Genomic DNA, 24,521 nt, shown 5'->3' with positions numbered 1-24,521 from the left:
TTCTCAGTGAAACTCTGGTAAAGACGTTAAAGGGTTAATAGAGGAGTGATGTTCAAAATATACAGCATAAAAACTAAAGTTACTTAATTATGCTATAAAATGGCACTGGAAAACATTACTGACCCTTTAAAAAAATTCAATACTATCCTTTTTATCTGATTTATCTGTAACAAATGCTTCTGTTTTTCTGCAGTATGATGGAAACTTTGTCATCTATGGCTGGAAACCGACCTGGGCCTCTGACACCTGTGGATCTGATGCAGTCCGCCTGATCATGCAGGCAGATTGCAACCTGGTCATGTACAACAACTGTGACACCCCTAGATGGCACACCAGCTCCTACCAGCAGGGTTCTCATGTTGGCCGTGTTCAGCTGACTGATGACGGCAAACTGCTGGTGTACAAAGACTCCAATGAAATCTGGAGCTCTGCCAATTCTAAAGGCATAAAACGTTAAGGCTGCAACGTTAAAAATCTCAGTAGTTTGACTTCTCTGCATTTAAAATTACTCTTTCAAAGGTTCTTCTAGTGTTAGCTTAGCTGCTTGGTCCAAAATGTTGAGGCACAGCATGTCAAATACAATGCAGAAATATAATAAACATATTTTCCTCCCTGTGTAATGTCTGAAATACTGACTTTATTCTCTAAGATCTTTATATTGGTATTTGAAAAATATGTTCATTTTAGCAATAATAATAAGGCTAGTTGTGTATGAGCTGGCTACTACATGTTTGTTCTGCCACTATATGTGGAAGTACATAAGTGGTGAAAATGGCAACAACACCAAGGCAAAGGCGCCCCATTTATCCTTAAAAAGTCTTAAAGTAAAAAAATATAATCTTGCTATGTTTTCTGGCATATAGCATATAAAAATAATTTGGGTAATTCCAACTAAACTAAAACAAGAGAAGTTCAGACTGATTTATCTTCAGACAGTGATAAAAAATGTCTTTCTAGTCTGCATATGTAAATGTCTTATTTCATCTGTATTAATAGAAAATGGTTGTCTTGCTGTTCGAGTAAGTTGATCCTGAGAGCAGACTGCAAGATACTAAATGAAGTCTCCAAAACCTTAAAATGTCAGAATGGAGCCTGCAGCAGGTACCCGACATTAGCTGTGTTTCTTTCACAATATGTGCAAAACTTTGTCAATATTCTGCTAATGTCTAAAAACACAATTTCGCAATTGCAGTGTCTCTATTAAATGGAAAAAAAATGTAAATCACACGACTAAGTTTGTTCACGTGAATAAAATGCATCCTCCAACCACTTCCTGTATTCTTCTTCTTCGTGGTTTGGGCCAGAGGCTACATTTGGTTGTTGATCATGTAATCCATTGCAGTTTTATGAAACAAACAATAAATCTAAAAAAAGAGAGATTTTTCAAAGTTAAATGTTTCCATTAAACACATTTATTTTTGAAAAGTCAAATTGCACAATTATTTGATTGATGGAAACGCAGCTACTGTAGATGAAGGCCAGGAATTTTGGAACAACGTCTTCTGGACAAATGAGTAAAAAGTTTAAATATTTGGACATTAGAACAGAGACCATGTTTGGTTTTAATCAAAAAATGACTATCCAGAATATCAGAGGAGCTTCTGGCTAATGATTTAGTCCATCTTAAAATGAAAGTTAGTCTAAAGGTAAACAACCAGGATTTACCTATTTCTTATCTTTGAAAAACTGGAATGGAAGATAATAAACTCAGGATTATGTCCAAGAGGTCAAAAGTTACTTTAGTCTTATAGCAGAAATGTTAAATCTGCTCTTCAACTGCTTCAAATTGTCAACAACATATTCCTCACGCAAACCTTCATCTAAAAGGAAGATTTTCTGATAGATTTCTTTATAAAAAGATTTTAATTTCTACAGTTTCAACAACACAGACTGAGATTCAGCCCTGGTGAAAAGTCAAGAAAGTAGAAAATGTTTCCAACAACAGCTCCATAAAATAATAAGAAAAATCACTGAAGGTAAATCTGGTACAAAATCAACCAGTTTCTATTTTTCCTCAGTTTTACTGACAAGAATAACAAATCACCTTCTTTCTGTGTTACTATTACCATTAATAGTAAATTATTAGGCCCAAGCAGCTAAGCGCTGCGAAGTCTATTGTAATCGTGCTGTTTCTTATTATTACGATTCTTCCCCCCTCTTTAGGGTTTTTTTGGGGGCTTTATCATACTCAAAAACTCACCAAACTTAGTGGACTCATACAGCCCGTGTAAAATTGCAGATTTTTAAGGTCAGCGGAAAAATCGCAAAAGAAACGGCTCAACGGCGCCACCTAGCAACTTTCAAAAGACCCTTTCCTATTCACTTACAGTATTTTCCGCACTATAAGGCACACCTAAAAACCTTCAATTTCCTCAAAAGCCGACAGTGCGCCTTACAATCCGGTGCGCCTTATATATGGACCAATATTGAGCCACAAGAGGTCTAGCAACTACGGTAAGCAGCCGCAGACTTCATTTTCCCCCGTAGAAGAAGAAGTGCGTGGTGCATGCTGGGATAGTTGTCAGATCGCTGGTTTGTAATCTGTTAATAAAGTTTGACTGACCTATCTACCTACCGACCTGATAATCAGGTGTCTTCAGGTCCTTTAGCACCACCTTCTCCACGAACATGCTGTGCGCGAACGGAGAAGGGTGACCATCGTCCGGCCACGCCCCGGCCCAGTCAGTCGTGGAAGGCTCTCCTCGCCAACCGGAGTCGGACTGCTTTGTTGACATTCTTTATGTCAACAAAGTGACTTTAGATATTCATCCGGGATGCTTCGACTAAGGTTACCAAGGGACCAGCCCCTGTACATTTAAAGCCGGGGGGAGCGGGGGAAGAGAGACAGAGACTGCAGCAGCACAGTAGCGTGTCGGTTGGTCTTGTTACCCAGAAAGCAGTTGGGCACAATATCGCAACACCAACACCGTGAGTGAAACGACTGGGGCAGACTACTATATAAAGTACTTGGAGACCACTTCTTTACAAATGTATATGTGTAATAACAGAGTACAGAACCAATCGGCAACCCAAACCGAAGCGTCTATTCTATGCGCCTTATAATGCGGTGCACCTTATATATGAAAAAAAGTTTTAAAATAGGCCATTCATTGAAGGTGCGCCTTATAATCCGGTGCACCTTATAGTGCGGAAAATACGGTACTTTATCGTATAGACTTGAGATTTGGTACACTTGTAGAACTCCTCAAGACACTCAGAATTTACAATTAATGTCATAGTGCAAGTATGACAGGAAGTCGGCCATTTTGGACCCCATTTTGGCCGTTTACAGCCTTCGCATTTGATCAAACTCCTCCTATGGATTTTGATCAATCGGCTTCAAACTCGTTCAGATCGTTCATAAGACATGCCCGATTAAAAGTTATCACAGGTTTGCGTTTTTGTGCCTGCTAAAGCGGGATTTCCTGGGGTCAAAGTTCACCTATTTGCCATGAAACACGAAACTGTTATAACTCTTACACAAAAACTCAGAGGCATCAAACTTTCAGTGATTGATCATCATCGGGTCCCCTACAATACCCAATGATCAAATGATGACATCACTTAGGCCACACCCACAGGAAGTGACATGTTTTACACTGAACGGTCCCTTTCTGACCCCTTTGACCTAATCAACATGAAACTGTGTCCACAGACAGAAAACATGTTGGTGTAATGTGGATTCCAACCCCGTTTGTTTTCGTTGGAGTAGGTGGGCGTGGCGATGTGACCTGTAACGCCATGTCCATACGTTTGGCTCTAGATTCCACAATTTTGAGCCGAGCTGCACCAAACTTGACATGAGTGATCCTGATTGGATCCCTTACCCCTATATCGTCATAGTCTGACATCATCTAAGCCCCGCCCCCTCAGAACAGGAAGTGTCTTTTTTTTTCTTGGAAAGCTCTATTTCTGGCTCTCTCAACCTAATCAAGATGATTCTGTGTTGGATAACAGATAATAAGTTGGTCTCATTTGCTTTAAAGCGCCAAGAGTTTTCAAAGGAGGGCGTAGCAATGGCAGCTTTGCGAAGTGACCTGTACCGCCGTCGCCTTACGTTTGGCCGTGAATTCCAGTTTCAAGCCAAGCAGCACCAAACTCACTAGGGTGGATCCTTATCGGCCCCCCAACAAGAATCTATAAAAATATTTGGTGGGCGTGGCCTAATTTTTCTACAGCACCCCCTAGCATAATTTAAATGATCAGCCCCAAGCCATGCTATAACCTAGAATTTAAAACTTGGCACACATACATATTTTGTCATGATGTACAACAAAGTCTCTTGGAGCCATTGTCCAAACCCAACAGGAAGTTGGCCATTTTGGATCAAATCCGCCATTTTCTGTTTTTCATAGATGTCGTATCTGATCAAACTCCTCCTACAGCTTTTGAGATACAGACTTTAAAATCAGTCAGCAGAGTGTTGAGACATTGAAGGTCAATAGTTATCACAGGAATTTTTGTATGTCAAAGCATGTGGGCGTGGCTAAGTGCCAAACTTTGACTATTCGCCATACAACATCAAAGTGAGATAACTTCCACATACAAGGTCACAGCTGCATCAGACTTCCTATGTCTCACTACTGACCAGTAGGTGGTAAATTCATGACATCACCTTCTCTCCTAGCTACATTGGCCGATCTGCACCAGATTTTTGGTGTGTCGTCAGGGAGCGATGCCGAACACATCGGTGCGTATGGCCTGGCGGACGCACGCTTCTGCGGTGGCAGGCGGGCGGCGATGCTGGATGTCCCACGGTGGCTATAGGCCGGAGCGGCACTTGGCTGCGAGGTCCGCTCGAGGCTGCTTGCACCTTTAATTATTATTAGGCCCGAGCAGCTAAGCGTTGCGAAGGCCTATTGTTTTTCAAATGTTTATTAGGCCCGAGCAACTAAGTGCTGCAAAGGCCTATAGAAATTGTGCTGTAAATTATTAAGCCCGAGCAGCTAAGCGCTGTGAAGGCCTATTGTAATTGGGCTGTTTATTATTAGGCCCGAGGAGCTAAGCGCTGCGAAGGCCTATTGTAATCGGAATGCAGGTTAGACACCGAACAAATAAAAAGGTAGGTAATACTTTCAACACCCACCAAATATTTTTATAGATTTCTGTCGGGGGGCCAATAAGGATCCACCCTAGTAAGTTTGGTGCAGATCGGCTTGAAACTGGAATTTACAGCCAAACGTATGGCGACGGCATTATGGCTCACTTCGCCACGCCCACCTATTCCATCGAAAACAAACAGGGTTGGAATCCACAACAGACCAACATGTCTTCCTTCTTTGGACACAGTTTCATGTTGATTAGGTCAAAGGGGTGAGATGGCAACTGTTCACAGTAAAATCTAACACTTCCTGTTCTCAGGGGACGTGGCCTAAGTGATGTCATAATTTGACCATTGGGTATTGTAGGGCACCCGATGATGATCAATCACTGAAAGTTTGGTGCCTCTCTGAGTTTTTCTGTAGGAGATATAACAGTTTTGAATTTCATGGCAAGTAGGTGAACTTTGACCCCTGGTATCACCCCTTCAGCATTCACGAAAACTCACCGTTTTGATAACTTTTAATCGGGCATGCCTTATGAACCGACTGACCAAGTTTGAGGCCGATCGATCGAAATCCCTAGGAGGAGTTCGATCAAATGCGAAAGCTGTAAACGGCCAAAACGGGTGTCAAAATGGGAACTCCAATCCAAAATGACCGACTTCCTGTCATACTTGCACTATGACATTAATTGTAAATTTTGAGCGTCTTGGGCAGCTCTATTTCATCTCTCTACGATGAAGTAAGGTTGCTAGGTGGTGCCGTTGAGCTGTTTCTTTTGCGATTTTTGCAATGACCTTATAATACATAAATTTTACACAGGCTTTATGCATCCGCCAAGTTTGGTGAGTTTTTGAATATGATAAAGCCTCCAAAAAGCCAATTAATTTTACGGAAGCATAATAATAATTTACAGCACAATTTCAATAGGCCTTCGCAGCGCTTCGCTGCTCGGGCCTAATTATCTTGACGTGTTGAAGTTTAAAAATTTCTCAGCATAGCCCCTTTTTAAATGTTGAACACCTGCGTGTTCTTTAAAAATCTCTGCATGTCTCTGCACAAAAGAGGGTGTGTGAATCACCGACTGCAAGTCAACCACCCTTAACTTTTACAGACAGATACAGACAAGGAGAAAATTCATGGGAATCTATTCAGCTTTTTGTCACTCAGTCTTGCCCCTCTAGGCAAACAGCCAAGCCCCTGTTTCAACATGTGTAATTTCAAGAAAGCCAGGAAACACAATCTGATCTTCATCAGCTCTAAATTTGGTGGTACAATACAGGTCCTTCTCGAAAAATTAGCATATTGTGATAAAATTCATTATTTTCCCTAATGTAATGATAAAAATGAAACTGTCTTGTATTTAGATTCATTGCACACCAACTGTAATATTTCAGGTCTTTAATTGTTTTAATACTGATGATTTTAGCATATAGCTCATGAAAACCCAAAATCTGTCTCAGAAAATTAGCATATTTCATCCGACCAAAAGAAAAGTGTTTTAATGCCAAAAAAGTCAACCTTAAAATAATTATGTTCAGTTATGCACTCAATAATTGGTCAGGAATCCTTTTGCAGAAATGACTGCTTTAATGCAGCGTGGCATGGAGGCAATCAGCCTGTGGCACTGCTGAGGTGTTATGGAGCCCAGGATGCTTCGATAGCCTTAAGCTCATCCAGAGTGTTGGGTCTTACGTCTCTCAACTTTCTCTTCACAATATCCCACAGATTCTCTATGGGGTTCAGGTCAGGAGAGTTGGCAGGCCAACAGTAACATGGTCAGTAATACCAGTGGTTTTGGCACTGTGAGCAGGTTCCAGGTTGTGCTGAAAAATTAAATCTACATCTCCATAAAGCTTTTCAGCAGATGGAAGCATGAAGTGCTCCAAAAKCTCCTGATAGCTGCTGCATTGACCTGCCCTTGATAAAACACAGTGGACCAACACCAGCAGCTGACATGGCTCCCCAGATCATCACTGACTGTGGGTACTTGACACTGGACTTCTGGCATTTTGGCATTTCCTTCTCCCCAGTCTTCCTYCAGATTCTGGCACCTTGATTTCTGAATGACATGCAAAATTTGCTTTCATCCAAAAAAAAAGTACTTTGGACCACTGAGCAACAGTCCAGTGCTGCTTCTCTGTAGCCCAGGTCAGACGCTTCTGCCGCTGTTGCAGCACCTGTAGCCCATGTAGCACGTGCCTATGCACGGTGGCTCTGGATGTTTCTACTCCAGACTCAGTCCACTGCTTCTGAGTGGACTGAGTCTGGACTGAGCCCCCTTGGGGGACCGATTCCAGTCCCCCAAGGTCTGGAATCGGTCCTTCTCCACAATCTTCCTCAGGGTCCGGTAACCTCTTCTCGTTGTGCAGCGTTTTCTGCCACACTTTTTCCTTCCCACATACTGAGGTGCCTTGATACAGCACTCTGCTAACAGCCTATTCATTCAGAAATTTTTTTCTGTGTCTTACCCTCTTGCTTGAGGGCGTCAATGATGGCCTTCTGGACAGCAGTCAGGTCGGCAGTCTTACCCATGATTGCAGTTTTGAGTTATGAACCAGGCTGGGAGTTTTTAAAAGCCTCAGGAATCTTTTGCAGGTGTTTAGAGTTACTTTGTTGATTCAGATGATTAGGTTAACTGCTTGTTCAGAGAACCTTTTCATGATATGCTAATTTTTTGAGACAGGGAATTTGGGTTTTCATGAGCTGTATGCCAAAATCATCAGTATTAAAACAATACTTTTATTGTTTTAATAAAACAATAAGTTTTATTAAAACAACACAATGAATCTAAAATATATGACAGTATATTGAAATATTTCAGTTGGTGTGCAATGAATCTAAAATATATGACAGTTTAATTTTTATCATTACATTATGGAAAATAATAAACTTTATCACAATATGCTAATTTTTTGAGAAGGACCTGTAATTATGACTTCACTTTCTCCAATAATTTATCCTGGATCTGTCACATTAATCAAACTCCACATCTGAAAACTGAACCACTTTAGGCCTTGACTTTTGGTAACTGATTTGTTAACCCTGTTAACATGGATAAAACTTTTAAATATGGAAGATGCATAAAAACATTAAAACAATTGAAGGGGACCAATTATGCTTTCTTGAAACAATTTAGAATAGATTTATTGGTTATGCATAACACATTGATTACTTTTTTTTTCACAAAATCATTCTTAAAAAATTAGATTTCACTCAGTTCTTCATATTTTGAGAGGTGGGAGCAACATGACAAATTTAGCAGACCAACAGAGCAGATGACTAGCATGAAGGCGCTCTACTTTCTGGAGACGGACTAAACAACCACTGGATCTATAATGCCTCTTTATCTTCTCCAAATTTTTAATTACTATCACTCCACACCCTCTGCCTCTGGTGATACATCTCCCTGCTGCTTGCTGTTAAACCCAAATTCCCAGAACTAAGCATATGTCTGATCAAGCACAAAAACCCACAGGAGACTCTCCCCAAATTTCAGATCAAAGCAACATTTACTTTTATGCCTTTGGGTGTCACTTTAGGCCACGAGTTTAACCAGAGTGTTTACTCTATCACTTGAATAAAATAATAAAATATGCATCTCAAATAAATTCTTCGGTGCCATTTCGTACCCACTAAATGTTTCAGAAAAAAAATGTATGGAGTAATAGATGTAATCCTAGTCTGAGACTGCAGCAGAATGTCTAACACAATTTAATCTGATATGAAAATAAATAACTTTTGAATTTTGGTGGCAAAATGACTATAACTTAAAATGTGAGCTTTTATATCAGAGCTTAAGAATTAAAAATCCTACCAGATAGCAGTTTCTGGTGAGAGGTGAATGGTAGAAGCCATAGTTTTTTTCAATGAAAACCTTTGTGCACTTGTCTCTGCTACCAAGTCTGTTACTAGGAGTTAGAGTAATTTAATCAATTATTTATACCAAATTGAACCCCCAAATAAGAATCGCATGATGGACATAGATAAATTGAAATCTAGGCATTAAGCTTCAACTCACCTCCACCCTTTCTCCACTTTGTTTTTCCGGCTCCTTCAGGCCTCCATCCTGTCTTTGGCCTCCACCATCAGGTCTGGGCCCAAAGAGGAAAACTTAGGAAAACTGTGAACAGCAGTATCTCTCCTTCCAGTCAGGATTTACCAGTTGGTGAGAAAATGACTCGACAATGTTCATCATTGAACAAAATGCTGCAAAAGGTGTTTGACTGAAAATTGGCATAAAATAAATAAGTTCTGTGGGATTTATTGATCAAACTGAGCGATAAAGACCAAATTTGCCTGTGTCTTTTTTTTCTTTCTTTTTTGTTTTTGCTGTGGTGTTTGAACACCACAGCAAAAACAAAAAAGTCTGCCAAGTTTGGTCAGTTTTTGAATATGATAAAGCCCCCAAAGAGCAGATTCATTTGACGGAAGTGAAATAATAATCAACATTTGAAAAACAATAGGCCTTCGCCAGCGCTTCGCTGCTCGGGCCTAATTATCTTGACGTATTGAAGTTTAAAACTTTCTCAGGATAGCCCCTTTTTAAATGTTGAACACCTGCATATTCTTTAAAAATCTCTGCATGTCTCTGCACAAAAAAGGGCAACCTCTTTTGAGGTTGGAAACAGGGGCTTGGCTGTTTGCCTAGAGGGGCAAGACTGAGTGACAAAAAGCTAAATAGATTCCCAAGAATTTTCTCTTTGTCTGTATCTCAGCCTGTGAAAGCCTGTAAAAGTTAATAGTGGTTGACTTGCAGCCAGTGATTCACACACCCTCTTTTGTGCAGAGACATGCAGAGATTTTTAAAGAACACGCTACCAGCAGTAATTGCCTTTCCAGATTAAATTCAAACATCTTTGAATCCACCTGGATATTTAATATCAACTTTAACATGGGAGAAAAAATTAAATAAACTAAAAAAAGATTTAAAAAATTGCATTTTAAATTACTTTTTCAAAGGGACTTCTAGTGTTAGCATAGCTGCTTGGTCCAAGTCTGTAAAAACCTTAAAATGTCAGATTGGAACTTCCAGCAGGTTCTTGTTACTGTTGATAAATGATCGAGGGGAAACCTTTGAAAGAGAAATGTTTACCGGACAATAGCTGCATTTCCTTTACAAATATGTGCAAAACTTTGTCAATATTCTGCTAGTGTCAAAAAACACAATTTCACAATTGCAGTGTTTCCATTAAATGGAGAAAAAAAATTTAATTACACGACTAAGTTTTTTCACATGCAGCGCATGATCCTCCAACCACTTCCTGTATTCTTCTTCTTCGTGGTTTGGGCCAGTGGCAACCTTTGGTTGTTGATCATGTAATCCAGTGGTCCCCAAACTACGGCCTGCGGGCCGCCTCCACATTTGGTCCAGCCCCCTGAACAATACCAGAGAGCTTTCAGATTTTTTTTCATTTATTTTTATTTAGAACAGATTTATTTTCCAGAATATAAGCCGTTTATATGTGAATTTTTCTTCAACCACCAAGGGGCTCTTTAGCAGGAAGTGAATCATTGGAAGTCAAAATTGAAAATAAAAGAATACCCATTAAAACAGAATTAGGTTTTAATAGGGAATTGAAATTTGAGAATGTGGTTGATCAGATAAATAGCATTGAGGGGAAAAAGAAGATTTTTCGTTTTTTTTTTTTTTAATAATACTGGGATCATTATGAGAATTTGAGGTATAGATATTAGGATCCATTAGATGACAATAGTGCAACAATAATGGATGCAAGCTGCCATTGAAATCTAAAGAAGAAGAAGGCGCCCATTTTCATTTAGCGCATGCTAGTAGCAGACACGAATGATCAGCACTTTTACTGTTACAGTTACCGTTCAGAAACTACCGTAATCAGTTCAGTTAAATCTCATCTTGGCAATTTTTTCTTTTTCAACCGTAATAAATGTGATATTCACTTGACCTGTTATGACTCATATGTTGGGTGTCCGCCCCCCTCTGCTGCATCGTTGTGGAAAACCTGGAGCGGCAGAGATATCTGCAGCTTATATGCGGCTTACTGGTTTAAAAAAAAAAAAAAAACTTTAGGGTTGTGGCTCATAGTTGGGAAAATACCGACTGTAATCCTTCCTGGATTTTTTCTGTGAAGAACCCAAAAAGGGTTATTTGTTATTATTTATTTCATTAATAGTGTTATTATTTATTTCCTGACTTTTGTTCTGTGAAGAACCCAGAGAGGGTTATTTGATTGTGCTTTCTGGAAAACAATAAATTTTTACATAGGCACTCCAGCCCCCACCAGAGTTTTTATTTTTGAAATATGATGTGACCACTACAGTGGACATCAAAACCCAATACATTTGAAATTGAACCTTGATGGCAACCAGTTTGTCCCAAAGAAAATATCCAAACATCAACATAAGAATGATCATGGAGGCCGATTGCAACCTGGTCATGTACAACAACAGAAACCAGCCTAAATGGGCCACCGGCACATATAAACAAGGCAACCATGTTTGCTGTCTTCATCTGACCGATGAGTGCATACTGCGTTTGCACCAGGATAACTACGAAATGTGGAACTCTACCAAATCCAAAGGAAACAAATAATGCAACATTGAATGTGATCTTTGGATCAAGCACCAATGCTTAAAATTGTTTGCTTTTTGTTTAAACGCAACATGACACTGGTTTTAAAGCTGAAATAAAAACTCTTTTAAAAGATTAAATCTTTTGTCTTTTTTGTTTGACCAGATCAATGTGGTGCACTCAGGTATCTGAACATTTATCAAAACTCGAACTAAACTAGTTTAAGTCCAAAATTCCTTCCTGATGTCTTTACATCAGTTATTTCCATGGTGTAGCACAAGAAAGCAGAGAAATTTGAGGCATTACCTTAAGCATCTTGTGCCTCACTTATCTCGGACTCTTACAGTCATTATCATGGTGGTGATACATACTGATTTCATCTGTATGTATAGAAAATTGTTTTCTTTGTGTCCAAGTAAGTTGATCCTGAGAGCAGACTGGAAGATGCAGAACTGAAGTCTCCAAAAACCTTAAAATGTCAGAAAGGAACTTGCAGCAGGTTCTTGTTACTCTTGATAAATGATTGAGGGGAAACCTTTGAAAGAGAAAAGTTTACCTGAAATTAGCTGCCTTTCCATTACAAATATATGAAAAACATTGTCAATATTTCCCTATCAAAAAGCACAATTTTGTAGTTGCAGTGTTTCCATTAAATGGAGAAAAAATTAAAATCACATGAATAAGTTTGTTCAAATGAATCGTCATTAAAAAAAACATGCAGCGCAATAATCCTCCAACCACTTCCTGTCGTCTTCCTCTTTGTGGTTTGGGCCAGTGGCAATAAAAACTTAAATACACAAAGAAAAGATTTTAAAAACTGCCTTAAACTAGAGGTGTGCCGATCGATTGGCCACCGATCATAATCGGCCAATTTCCGTGAAAAAGTGTATGATCGGTGATCACGGTCTCTTGTTGCTGATCACACAAACCGATCACCTGCATCTCACTTCGCAGCCTGCCTGTGCAGCTGGTCTCCTCTTTCCTTCACACTGCGCAAACGCGCAGCAACAAATCCTAAGCGATGTGGAACTATAACGCACTGAGTGAATGGGGAAGTTTGCGTGCTGCGGGGGAAATTGAAGCACGTGGGGTGAAGCAGGTCAAAATGCATCAACACAACGAAATGTCTTGCTGCGGAAATGTGCTATACAAATAAAATTTGATTTTGATTTGATTTTCATAATTGTTTGATAGTGTCATTTTTTTCCAAACATGAAAGTGTAATGTATATTTGGTTTCATCGCTTTATTAAAAAGTTACAATCAATTACCCTCTGACAGTTCTACTTCCTCCAATTTAATCCGAATTTAAGCATCATTGTACTTTATCTAGGTAAGTTTTAGATTATAGTTCAATATAAATTGTGTTTTTTTTAAAACAGAAAATAGTTTGCTCTATAAAAAGATTTTAATTTCTACAGTTTCAACAACACAGACTGAAATTCAGCCCTGGTGAAAAAACAGGAAAGTCGAATATGTTGTTTCCAAAACTGAGCTCCATGAAATAATGACACAAAACACAGTACATCTGTGGCCTACAGTTACATTTTATAATTTAAAATCATAAGCTCTGTACATTTAAAAAACTTCTTACTGACAAATTCTGAATTCAAGCAAAAAGTGAGAAGAAGGAAGAAGTTTGGTAGGAACGCACCCATTCGTTTCAGTCTTTGTATTATGGCAATGTGGTAACTCAGAGATGAAATTTCTTATCTTTTTTGCAACCGGTCTACAGGTGTCTGAAATATGAGCAATAAAGTGTGAAAAAAACATGACAAGAGAAGGAATGTGACATTCACTCCACCCACATTTCAGAGGGTATAAATACGCTGGGCTCTGAACGACGACTATCCCTCCACTTCTGCAGAGACAGATTCCAGTTGAACATTCACGACCGTAAGTACTTATGATGTGTAATGTAATAATGTTCGGTCTGAAAACAGATTATTTTTGAAAGTTCTCAGTATCATGTCTAAACTAACAGATTTTATTTTTGAAGTGACACTGAAGGAAAGGTACTGACTTCCTGAATATTAAAATTCATATTATTTGCTTTGGAAAGATCCAACTTGTTTTAGAAAGATGAGCAAAAACTACCTGTCAAAGAACGATGAGCTCCGTAAGGGTGACTATCTCATGTCCAACAACGGACAATGGAAGGCAGTCTTCCAGGTAAATAGCTCAGCTGTTCCCATTTTAAGTTCACTTCACCCAGTTTCAGTATCAGTCTCTAGCATTGCATTGAAATGAATCTGATTGCACTTGCAGGATGACGGAAACTTTGTCATCTACGGCTGGAAGTCAACCTGGGCCTCAGATACCAACGGATCTGATGTGACCCGCCTGATCATGCAGGCCGACTGCGACCTGGTCATGTACAACGACAATAACCAGCCTAAATGGGCCACCGGCACATATAAACAAGGCAACCATGTTTGCCGTCTTCATCTAACCGATGAGGGCGTATTGCGTTTGCACCAGGATAACCAGGAAATGTGGAACTCTACCATATCCAAAGGAAACAAATAATGCAACATTGAATGTGATCTTAGGGTCAGTCACCAATGCTTAAAATAGTTTACTTTTCATTTAAACACAACATGACACTGGTTTTAAAGCTGAAATAAAAACTCTTTTAAAAGCTTAAATCTTTTGTCTTTTTTGCTTGACCAGATCAATGTGGTGCATTCAGGTCAACCCTAACATTTATCAAAGCTCGAACTAAACTAGTTTAAGTCCAAAATTCCTTCCTGATGTCTTTACATCAGTTATTTCCATGTCGTAGCACAAGAAAGCAGATAATTTGAGGCATTACCTTAAGCATCTTGTGCCTCACTTCTCTCAGACTCTTACGAAGTCAATAAATAATTTTATGGGTTTTCCCACATACCTTAACATCTTTTTAAACTTCTGATTTTGAAGAAAGTAATATAATCGCTCTTAATATTCTTGTATGTGGCAGAAATAATGCTGGTGAACCCAGAAGCCCCATCTATTACATACATAGTTCCGGAAACTTTGTAGCTGACAGCCATCTTTGTAGGTATCCAACTGCCATGACAGTTGCTATGACAATACAGCCACAAGTTTAGAACTAGCTCTCGCCTCGTTTCTAACTATAAGCTAAACACTTAAACTTAGTGTTTACTTATAAACACTAAGTTTATAAGTATTACTCGATAATTTCTATGCAATATAAATGTTGGTGGCATTTACTATACTGCCGAACTAGCAACATTATCTTAGCTTAAGTAGCTTTTATCTACAAGCTAAGACGGACATGTAGCCTACGTACTCGTATATATGTTACTCTGCTACTCACCAGAACCTTATTTACGTGAAGAGTTCGCACGTCCTTTCCAAAGCCGTTTAAATATCGATTTTATTCGTGCATGGATTTCAGGATGCGAGGCTCCTCCATGTTGTAAGCGCTCTTCCTGTTCACCAAGTAGTGAACTGTGTGTCACAGTAGGAGATTGGAGGCAGCTTGTCCACATTCTGACATGTTTCCATCATCATACTGGTGATTTTGTCGATATATTTGTCTTCTTCATTGGTCAAATGTGTCAATATACTTTCTTTTTGTTGGTCTTAAAGCCATGAATCAAAGCTTCACGATACGCTTGCTAACCAAGATGGCGGTTGAGAGACGCAGATGACTTCCGGTTCAGATTTAAGGGGGTGAAGGGGAACTTCATATGACACGAACTGAAAGTGAGATCAATTTAAATATAAATTTAATAAATTATGCTTTAAGCAGTTTTTGTCGTGTAATAAATTAATATTTTAGAATATTACATTGATATTGTTTCAGATTATTTTTCTTGTACCTTTCATAGTCATTTTCAATTACTCAAACATCCAACTGCAGGAAACGTATCCGTCTTTTATTTTAAAATTTAAAAACAAAAAAATTGGGATTCTTTAAAATAACTTCCTGAGGCAGACATTTTAGAAAGCAAATTAAGTTGCTTTAAAACAACAAAAAAGGTGGTTGAACATTGGTACTTCTAAACGTGATATTTAGCTGGATTGAACGCATGGTCTTCCTGTTTATGGTTTTGAGATTGACCATAAACAAGGAAAAGTTCAGTTAGATTTATTATTGTAAGGAGAAATAAAAAGCTTGTGTTTTTCATGGGAACAAAATGTAATTTTATATACGTTCTGTTTCAAATGTTCAAGCACAAACGACAACAGACTGGATTAGCTTCTTAAATGAAAAGTAAAATTTATTATTCCTGAACCACAAAATAGACTTCTTTGGTTGTACAAATTCACTAGTTACAGTCTTATATGATCTATAACCCTTGACCCTAGGACATCTGACCCCACACCCTCTGGCCTGTTAGCAAGTTAAATCCCCCAAAAAGAACTTGAGACAAAAATAAAACACAGAAAACATAAAAACACGGCATCAATGTAGTGAAACTCTTCTGAAAAAAAAAAGGTAGTTGCCTACAAATAAAAAAAAGAAAAAACAAACAGCAAATGATAAACTGAATTTCAGTCAGTGAGAGCAACATGGAAAAGTAATCATAGACCCTAGATTAAATTAACAAAATGCTACGATGCTGTGATTCTGCAGAATGTTTTGCAGCTCTCCCAGTTTACATGGAGAGCATCCCAACACCAAGCGTCAACCTCACCCAGATGCTTCAGCAGTCCAGACAGGCTCAGTTTCCAACCCATATTTTCTCTTCTTCCTTACAGTTTTTGTACATTATTCACACGATAAATGATTTTTTTCAGTGGCATCAGATTTAAGTTAACCATAGTTGGAAAAATAAAACTCCCTGCTACCTTTCACATCACTGTGGTTAAAAAAAAAAAGCCAGATAACGCAAAAGATGCTAGGGTAGCATTAATGGTTCACATTGATTTAAAAATAAAAATACAAAAACACACAATACCCTTAAAAGGGCAAGTACCATTGATAAATGATAAAATGCATGATCCCAAGTACTAATACTCTCATTTGGGGAGTATCTGCTGCTGCTGTGTCCAGTGTAGTTGTCCTCTCTGTAGGGGAATGTAACGAGGGTTAGTCTGAACAGAGGCTGCAGGGATGAACAGCAAGTAGACACGTTCGTCCAAACATTTAAATCGTGTTTGCAACAATTCCCCTTGTGATTTAAGTGTTTTTATAAAGTAAATATAAGTAGTGATATGCAGATGAGTATTAGGAAATCATCTTGAGTTTAAAATGGTTGAAAATGTAGAATGAAGGCCTTCGATTTGTCTAAAATGATAATAAATTATGATACAGTGGCAGTGAATAAATGATATGTGCTTCAAGAGAAAAGATTTTCCACCATATAAGATGGTGAAGGTAGCAAGCTGTTCCCTCCTCAGTTAATATTTACACCACAAATCATTAAAAACAGACACTTTACAATCTAATCGCTGAAGTTAGTAAAACTATAACCCATTTCTTCTCATTTCCTGTTTCCACTATGCTTTTTTTTTCATAACAGCGACATCACAATGGTGCAGAAATGAAAAACTAAAGAAAACTAAAAACTTTGATCACCCTCAAGTTAAAATAGATCTGATCTACGAGGCAAACAGGAGATTTAAGAAAATAATTCATCTGCAAGTAGCAATCCTAGCTAACCACACCGACTCGTCCCGTCCAGATACGGAGCTCACCGACTCACCCACAGACTATAAAGGCAAGACTGGCACGCAGGATATAAGTGAGTATCTATGTGGCAACTAAAAGCTTCAGAGTCTTTGCAGTGGTTATATTTGGAGAGGCGACCTCTCTGGGTTAACGTTTTGGTTGTGTTACGTCGGCACAGCGGCTTCCAGGCTGCGGCGGCCCTGCCTCAGTTTGCGTTTGTTGCTGTAGAGGGCCATCTCCTCCAGGGCCGAGGTGGTGGGCATCGGGGCGGGAGCCTCCACTTCGGGGCCGTGCCCTGCAGAAACACAAAGCAACACAAAAATACCTTTTAAACGTGTCATTTTGTTAAACAGCTGCGTAGAAACCGCCCTGAAACCTGCAAGACGCACCCCACGCTGAGCAGCAGCAGCTAGAAAACGGCAGAATCAGCAGTGAGAAAACCCAGATTTCAAGTAATTTCTGCTTACATGCTCCAGAGAGGACAGCTAGATTTATTCAGGTCCCACTTTAAGGTTCCTGTTCTGTTTTTAATAGTAATTTTTTATCGAGTTAATTGTAGCCATAGGAGCGCAACAACAAAAACATTTGTTTTTAATAGTTATTTGCGTCATTCAACCATCAGACTGGTGCACAGTTCTTTGAAAAAAATCTTTATAAAAGTGAACTGTGGCGTTCAGGACATCTGTACTGCTGCAACATGTTTTACATTGAGATACCAATTTAGAATTAAATAACTTCGGTGATGAGCTAACTCCATTTTGCACAACAATAATCTTGTCCAGCGTCCATCAGATTAGTTTTGCAACAAAGGTTCCAGTTCGGAACTTTTGTGTGAAAAACAAAAAAAAAAACTGCAAACAGGACATATGCATTCAAAACGTGCCAGAGTTCGCTTTAACAGAACAGAGACCTGGGTTATTAGGGGGACCAGAGTTAACTTTTTTTGGACCAATCAAAGTTCGGTTGTTCATTCATTCCTCTCCAAACAAACTGGACTTTCTAGGAAAACAAACTAGCTTGATTAAAGCAGACTGGACTTTCATATCTGTGCATTTCTACACGAGTCCAAAGGATCCTGAAGCCATTTAAGGGACAACATAAAAGACCTTTCATTAATTATTAGTTCAATCTTAAAACAAATCCATGCAGTTAATCAAGTACTGAGACCTCGTCCGGCTTAAATCCAATACAAACACAATACAGATGCGTTAGTAGGCAAATTTAACCACTTTAAATGTGCTTCAAACACTCTTTAGTGTGGAAGTAATTAAAGAAAAAAGACATTTTCAGCATCTCTGTTGTGTTTGACAGTTCATCAAGGTTGTTGCCAGTAAAAGTTGATCTGAAGCTGGAATCTGGTCATTAGAAGAACAATAACTGGTGTGTCTCTATAAACTGGTCAAATCTTCGTTGCAAATAAAGCAGTTAAATAGACGACTTTACTCAATTCAAACAGCTAGACGACTTTACTCAAATAAAATTGGGTAAAATTGCTACAACATCTGATCTGCTGCTACAACACCTGAGCTGCTGCTTCCATGTTCAACTTACATGTATGTCGAATGAATGACCTGATCCGCTGCTACAACACCTGATCCGCTGCTACAACACCTGATCCGCTGCTACAACACCTGAGCTGCTGCTTCCATGTTCAACTTACATGTAAGTCGAATGAATGACCTGATCTGCTGCTACAACACCTGATCTGCTGCTACAACACCTGATCTGCTGCTACAACACCTGATCTGGGCCTGCAATGCCTGACAAAAAGCTACAGCTTTTGTTCAGAATAAAGGGAAATGTCGAAAAGAAATATGAAGCAAAGCTGATCTATGACAGAGGAAGAGTTTGAGGAGATAAAGAAATTCTTGGATTTTACTTCTGATTAGATAGCAAAAATCTTATAGCAACAAAAACTTATAATGAACTTAATGGGGGAGGTTAAAGAAGTGAAGAGACAGAATGTACAGAAAGACAAGCAACTAGCCTTCCTGGAACATTGTGTGGCTGATTTAGAACAATATAGTCAAATGAATGATGTTGTAATTAGTGGGTTGGAAACCAAGCCACGATCATATGCCCAGGCTGTGACAGAGGCAAACACTACTGAAGAAAGGGATGAAGATCAAGGATCTCTTGAAAAACAGGTAATAACATTCTTCAGTAATAAGGGCATCATCGTTGATAATAATGGCATTGAAGCTTGTCATCCTCTTCCACAAAAAAACTAATGAGTTAAACCGGCCATTCTAATGTGATTTATAAACAGGAAACATAAACATGCACTCCTAAAGCAAGGGAGGAAATTAAAAGGATCCATGTAAATGAACATCTTACAAAAATTAATGCAGATATAGCAAGACGAGCACGTTTTCTCAGAAAACAAAAGAAAATACAGTCAACATGGACCTCAAACTGGTTCACCGGAGGAAGCCAAGGTACTGATCATCAGACAAATGGAAGAGCTGGATAAATATATAAGTGAAACAAGACAACCAGGCGACTTCAACTTTCTGAAATCCAGTAATAAATCAAAAATATACACATGAATATAGAAACAGATATTGATCCAGACAACAATTTTCTTGATTATTTGTGTATGATAACTATAGCCAAAGCTTTAATTCAGATTTAAAAAACGTCAATTATTCACTTCAACAGCCGCAGCCTTTATGCTAATTCTGAAAACATCAAAGAGTATTTATATCAACTAAAAAAGTCCTTCAGCGTCATAGCAATATCAGAAACTGGCTCACCTCTGAGAAAGGAGCAAACTTCCCACTGAGGGGGTATGAGTTCAATTATATAAACAGCAAGAAGAAAAAGGGGGAGGTGTAGCTTTGTACATAAATAATGAACTAAAATACAAGGTGGTAGAAAATATGTCAGTGTCAGGTGATGATGTGATGGAATGCATTACTATTGAAATCCAGTTTGAGAAGCAGAAAAATATCATAGTCAGCTGTGTGTACAGAGCAGCAGCATCTGACACTGAAGTCCTTACAAATTACATGGAAACATTGTTTGCTAAGATTTATCAAAAGGCCATTTTCATCTGTGGAGTCTTTAATATTGACATGTTGAATCCAAACAAGGTTAAAAGTACAGCTAACTTTATTGATACTATGCACAGTTTAGGTTTATATTTACTAACTACTAAACCAAGTAGAATAGCAACACACAGTTCAACCCTGATTGACAATATATTTACTAATTACATGGAAAGTAAATTGAGAAGTGGACTTCTTATAAATGATATCAGTGACCATCTGCCAGTGTTTGTTATCCTAGAAGAGGTTTCCAGAAAAATAAATGAGGGCACCAACATTATTTACAAAAGAATAATGTCAGAAGACTCAATAAGAGCATTAAGAAATGATTTACAATCACAGAACTGGAAAGTGTTGTATGAAGAAAAAAATATTGACAAAGCTTTTGAGATACTTATCAAAATATTTAAAGCATTTTATGATAAAAACTGTCCAACTGTATCTTTTAAATACAGGCAAAAACACAAAGATACTAAAGGATTACTAATGGATTACTAAAGGCTTACAAAATTCATATAAAAAAATAATCTATATAAACAATTTATAAAATATAAAACGTTTGAAGGAGAGCAAAAATATAAAACTTATAAAAAAATGAATTAACTACTATTATGAGAAAATGCAAAAAAGAATATTATTCTAAAATATTAGAAGAAAACAAACAAAATATTAAAGGAATTTGGAAAACTTTATATAGCTTGATAAGAAAGAATTCTTCCTATAATACTCACCCTGAATACTTTATCTATAATGACAAACCCTGAATGAAATAGTTGGGATATTGAATGAATTTAATGAATATTTTGTAAATGTAGGGCCTAAGTTATCAGAACAAATAAATGACTTAAACCTACAGGATGGGGACGGTCTGAAAAATTGTATAAAATGAAATACATCATCTATATACCTGAAACCTGTAGACAAAATAGAAATTAAGGAAATAGTTAATCAATGTAACAATAAAAAAGTCAATGGACTGGAATGAAATTAACATGTCACTTATTAAGAAGATAATTGATGATATTGCAGACCCACTGACTTACATCTGCAACGTGTCATTCCTAACTGGAACATTTCCAAATACAATGAAAATTGCAAAGGTTATTCCCCTATTTAAATCTGGAAATAAGCATATTTTTAATAATTATAGACCTGTGTCTATAATTTTCTAAAATACTAGAAAAAGGTTGGATAATTTTATTGAAAAGCAAAACATTCTGACTAGTGATGGGTAGATGAGGCGCCTTGTATCGTTTCGACCCCATAGCAAAACTGTATTGATACTGTGTCACTCAATACTGACACCTGCTGGACATTAAAAAAAATCCCAACAGGTAGAGTAGTGACAGTATCACTGTGTCACTACTCCTCCGACTCCTCCAGCATTACTGGAGGAGTCGATGTATTGCACTTCCTCTGCTGCATCAGGGGTCTGGGGAAAAAAACAGGCTTCAATGAACAAGAGCATACAGCATACAATAAGATTCAAGTCTTTGTATTTTGTTGTATATTATGTATTGTATTATGTCATATCTTCAGTTAAATAAAAAATATGTGTGATATTCTTAGATACACTCCATAAATAATATGAACATGTACCATAAAGTGAAAATTTAAGTGAATGTGTTTGGAATGATGATGCTTGTGGATTGTGTTTTTTGTTTTGTACAAATTTTTATTAAAAAAATATGTTTTTCCAAAATTTAGAAATTTAGTCTGTTATGCTTTTTGGACAGAACTTCTCCTGTTGCAGAAAAAATGAAGTAGACAATACATTTATATGAAATCATTTATAAAATGCAACAGTAATTTGTAGAATGGCTGTATATCTGAGTTTTTCTAGGTGTATCTGGGACTTCATTCTCATGCCTGGCCTCATACTGCCTCAACATTGAGGAGGTGGATTTATTTAAATAAGACATTTCTGTCAAATATATGCGACACTTAACCTGCAGAACATAATATGAAAGTAAACTAAGAGTCAATTTCAGCTGGTTTTGGATTCGGATAGATCAAGTAGAAACTGAAAAGAACCTGATGAAACAACAACGAAATGGAAACAAACACCTTATTTTCCGATGTAAGATCAAAATGGTCCCACACTGTGGAGCAGCCTCGTTTGCCTTGAGGCTGCTCCATAATTCACGCTGCCCAGTAAAAGATTAAGAATTCATTTGGCAAATTATGCATCCCGTTGACAGATTCGCTTCCTTATAAACACAGTTTGGTGCGTCAGTGTAATTTCGAAACAGTTCCTGTATCGGTCACGTGACTTGCTGAAAGCAATAAGCGCACCGACACGGGTTTTGGTCTATAGGCTTGACACATGCGACGACGCATCGGTGTTGCCGGACCCATCACTAATTCTGACAGATTGTCAATATGGCTTTAGAGAAAACAGATCAACTTCAATGGCACTGATGGCGTTAACAGAAGAAATGGACAGTATGGATAAAAGGAAATTTGCAATTGGTATATTTCTAGATCTCGAAAAAGCTTTTGATACCATCAATCATAACATCTTACCAAAAAAACTGGAAAGGTATGGAATTAGAGGGGTGGCATTGAACTGGCTTAGAAGCTACATTGGACAAAGGAAACAATTTGTAGAATTAGATAATCAGAAATCAGATTTACTAAACATAACTTGTGGGATTCCGCAGGGATCAGAGTTGGGACTTAAATTATTCAATTTGTATATAAATGACATAGTCAAAGTATTAAAATACATTATATTTGCAGATGATACAAGTATCTTCTCATTTAACAACTCTCAGAGGTGGTCAATACTGAAATGAAAAAACTACAACATTGATTCAAAAACAATAAATTACCGCTAAATGTAGATAAAACTAAATTCATGATATTCAGAAACTGTAAAAAACAAGAAAATAATGCAATTAAAATAACTATTGACAGTGTTAATTTACAACGAGTCCACAAAATAAAATTCTTGGGTGTCATATTAGATGATAAATTTAGCTGGAAATCACATATTTGCCTAGTAAGATCTAAACTAGCCAAAAGTGTTGCTGTTCTGAGGGGAATTAGTTTTGTCCTGGACTATAAATCTTTGTTTATTCTGCATAAGACACTCATTGTAACACATTTAACATATTGTGTGGAAGTTTGGGGGAATACATACAAAATAAATTTACAGTTGTTAGCGTCGTACAAAATTTTTTTAATGGATTGAATGATGAGTTCAAAAAAAGTACAAATATAAACCAGCTTAAAAAGGATCTTATTGGGAAATATGTTTTATAAGATGAGTGTTTTAAAGTCTAGAAATGCTATTAATTATATAAAAAGTGTTTAAATAATCGTACATCTAAAGATGTGAGATTTAAATATCATGTAAGGTGGAAAGAATTTGTGTCGTTTTGGTGTTTCAACATGTAATTGATTGTAAACTGATGAGTATGAAAAGGGAAGGACATTATAAGATATTGTATCTTCTACCTGCTCCTTTTCGAACAGATAATATAAAATTGCATGTCACTTGGGCATGATAATTTGTTTTAACTTATTTTTTTCTTCTCGAGTTTCTTTTCTCCGTTCAAAAAAACAAAATAAATAAATAAAGCAGCTAAATAAACTATTTTACCCAAATAAAGCAACTAAATAGACACTTTAACTGAAAAGATTGCAGTACTAACATAAACTGCAGTTTCTTGAAAGAAAGACTTGAAGTCTTCAGAGCCACCTGGCGATGGTTCTGACCCGACATACATTTTGCAGACCAGGATAGCAGAAGCAGAAGAACCTGAACCCAAGCTTTGCCACACAACTTGCAGGTTAGACCGACACGTACAAACTCCCCTCACACATCCAGCCAACACACACATGCACACAGGATCCTACCAATAGGAGCTGCTTAGTCCTGGTCGTTACCTGAATTAAAGGGAATAGAACAGGTTGAGGTAAAACAGTTTTTGAAGTCCGTTTCAGTGCAAAATGAAACCGTACATACCAGCATTACTGGAGGAGTCGATGTATTGCACTTCCTCTGCTGCGTCAGGGGTCTGGGGAAAAAAACAGGCTTCAATGAATAACAGGGAGGTGGTGGTAAAATGCTTTAAAAGCCTATTTCCCACAGTAATCCTTCACCGTTTGAGTAGAGGAGCTGGCAGAGTAGCGACCCGTCACTGAACCTTCAGAAGATTATCTACTCTACCACAACCCCACTCCCACCAGAAACGCATAAAGGAGAATCGATGTAGAAGTCGATGTGTTAATATCGTCCACGGAGAA

General features: G+C 37.9%; 2 protein-coding genes and 1 long non-coding RNA gene across 26 annotated transcripts in view; 1 reads left to right on the top strand and 2 right to left on the bottom strand.

Moving 5' to 3' along the window:
* Nucleotides 1-10,381: 10,381 nt before the first annotated feature.
* On the bottom strand, nucleotides 10,382-15,251 carry LOC103456826 (uncharacterized). The gene is made up of 3 exons (XR_532327.1): nucleotides 14,914-15,251; nucleotides 11,899-12,127; nucleotides 10,382-10,420 (listed from the first exon to the last, which is right to left on the bottom strand). It is a non-coding gene; the product is annotated as an uncharacterized LOC103456826 (long non-coding RNA).
* LOC108165699 (mannose-specific lectin-like) lies at nucleotides 13,386-14,239 on the top strand. The gene is made up of 3 exons (XM_017301836.1): nucleotides 13,386-13,487; nucleotides 13,654-13,763; nucleotides 13,860-14,239. The coding sequence occupies exons 2-3, from the start codon at nucleotides 13,674-13,676 to the stop codon at nucleotides 14,118-14,120; spliced, it is 351 nt and encodes a 116-aa protein (XP_017157325.1). The 5' UTR covers nucleotides 13,386-13,487; nucleotides 13,654-13,673; the 3' UTR covers nucleotides 14,121-14,239.
* A 546-nt stretch (nucleotides 15,252-15,797) lies between the features above and the next one.
* scrib (scribble planar cell polarity protein) overlaps nucleotides 15,798-24,521 on the bottom strand; it is an 81,877-nt gene continuing 73,153 nt past the window's right edge. For 16 of the 24 annotated variants that reach the window (XM_008396596.1, XM_008396601.1, XM_008396606.1 and 13 more), the window contains 2 exons: nucleotides 21,648-21,699; nucleotides 15,798-17,512 (listed from right to left, as the gene is read on the bottom strand). In XM_008396596.1, the coding sequence (XP_008394818.1) occupies nucleotides 17,382-17,512; nucleotides 21,648-21,699 (183 nt within the window). In that variant the 3' untranslated portion in view covers nucleotides 15,798-17,381. Of the gene's footprint in view, nucleotides 17,513-21,647; nucleotides 21,700-24,131; nucleotides 24,162-24,240; nucleotides 24,293-24,521 lie in introns of all 24 variants that reach the window. The other 8 variants (XM_008396597.1, XM_008396602.1, XM_008396607.1 and 5 more) reach the window with 2 other exon arrangements.

The sequence above is a fragment of the Poecilia reticulata genome, linkage group LG20, assembly GCF_000633615.1.
Source record: "Poecilia reticulata strain Guanapo linkage group LG20, Guppy_female_1.0+MT, whole genome shotgun sequence".
Taxonomy (NCBI): Eukaryota; Metazoa; Chordata; class Actinopteri; order Cyprinodontiformes; family Poeciliidae; genus Poecilia; species Poecilia reticulata.
This window is presented reverse-complemented; position numbering and strand designations above follow the sequence as displayed.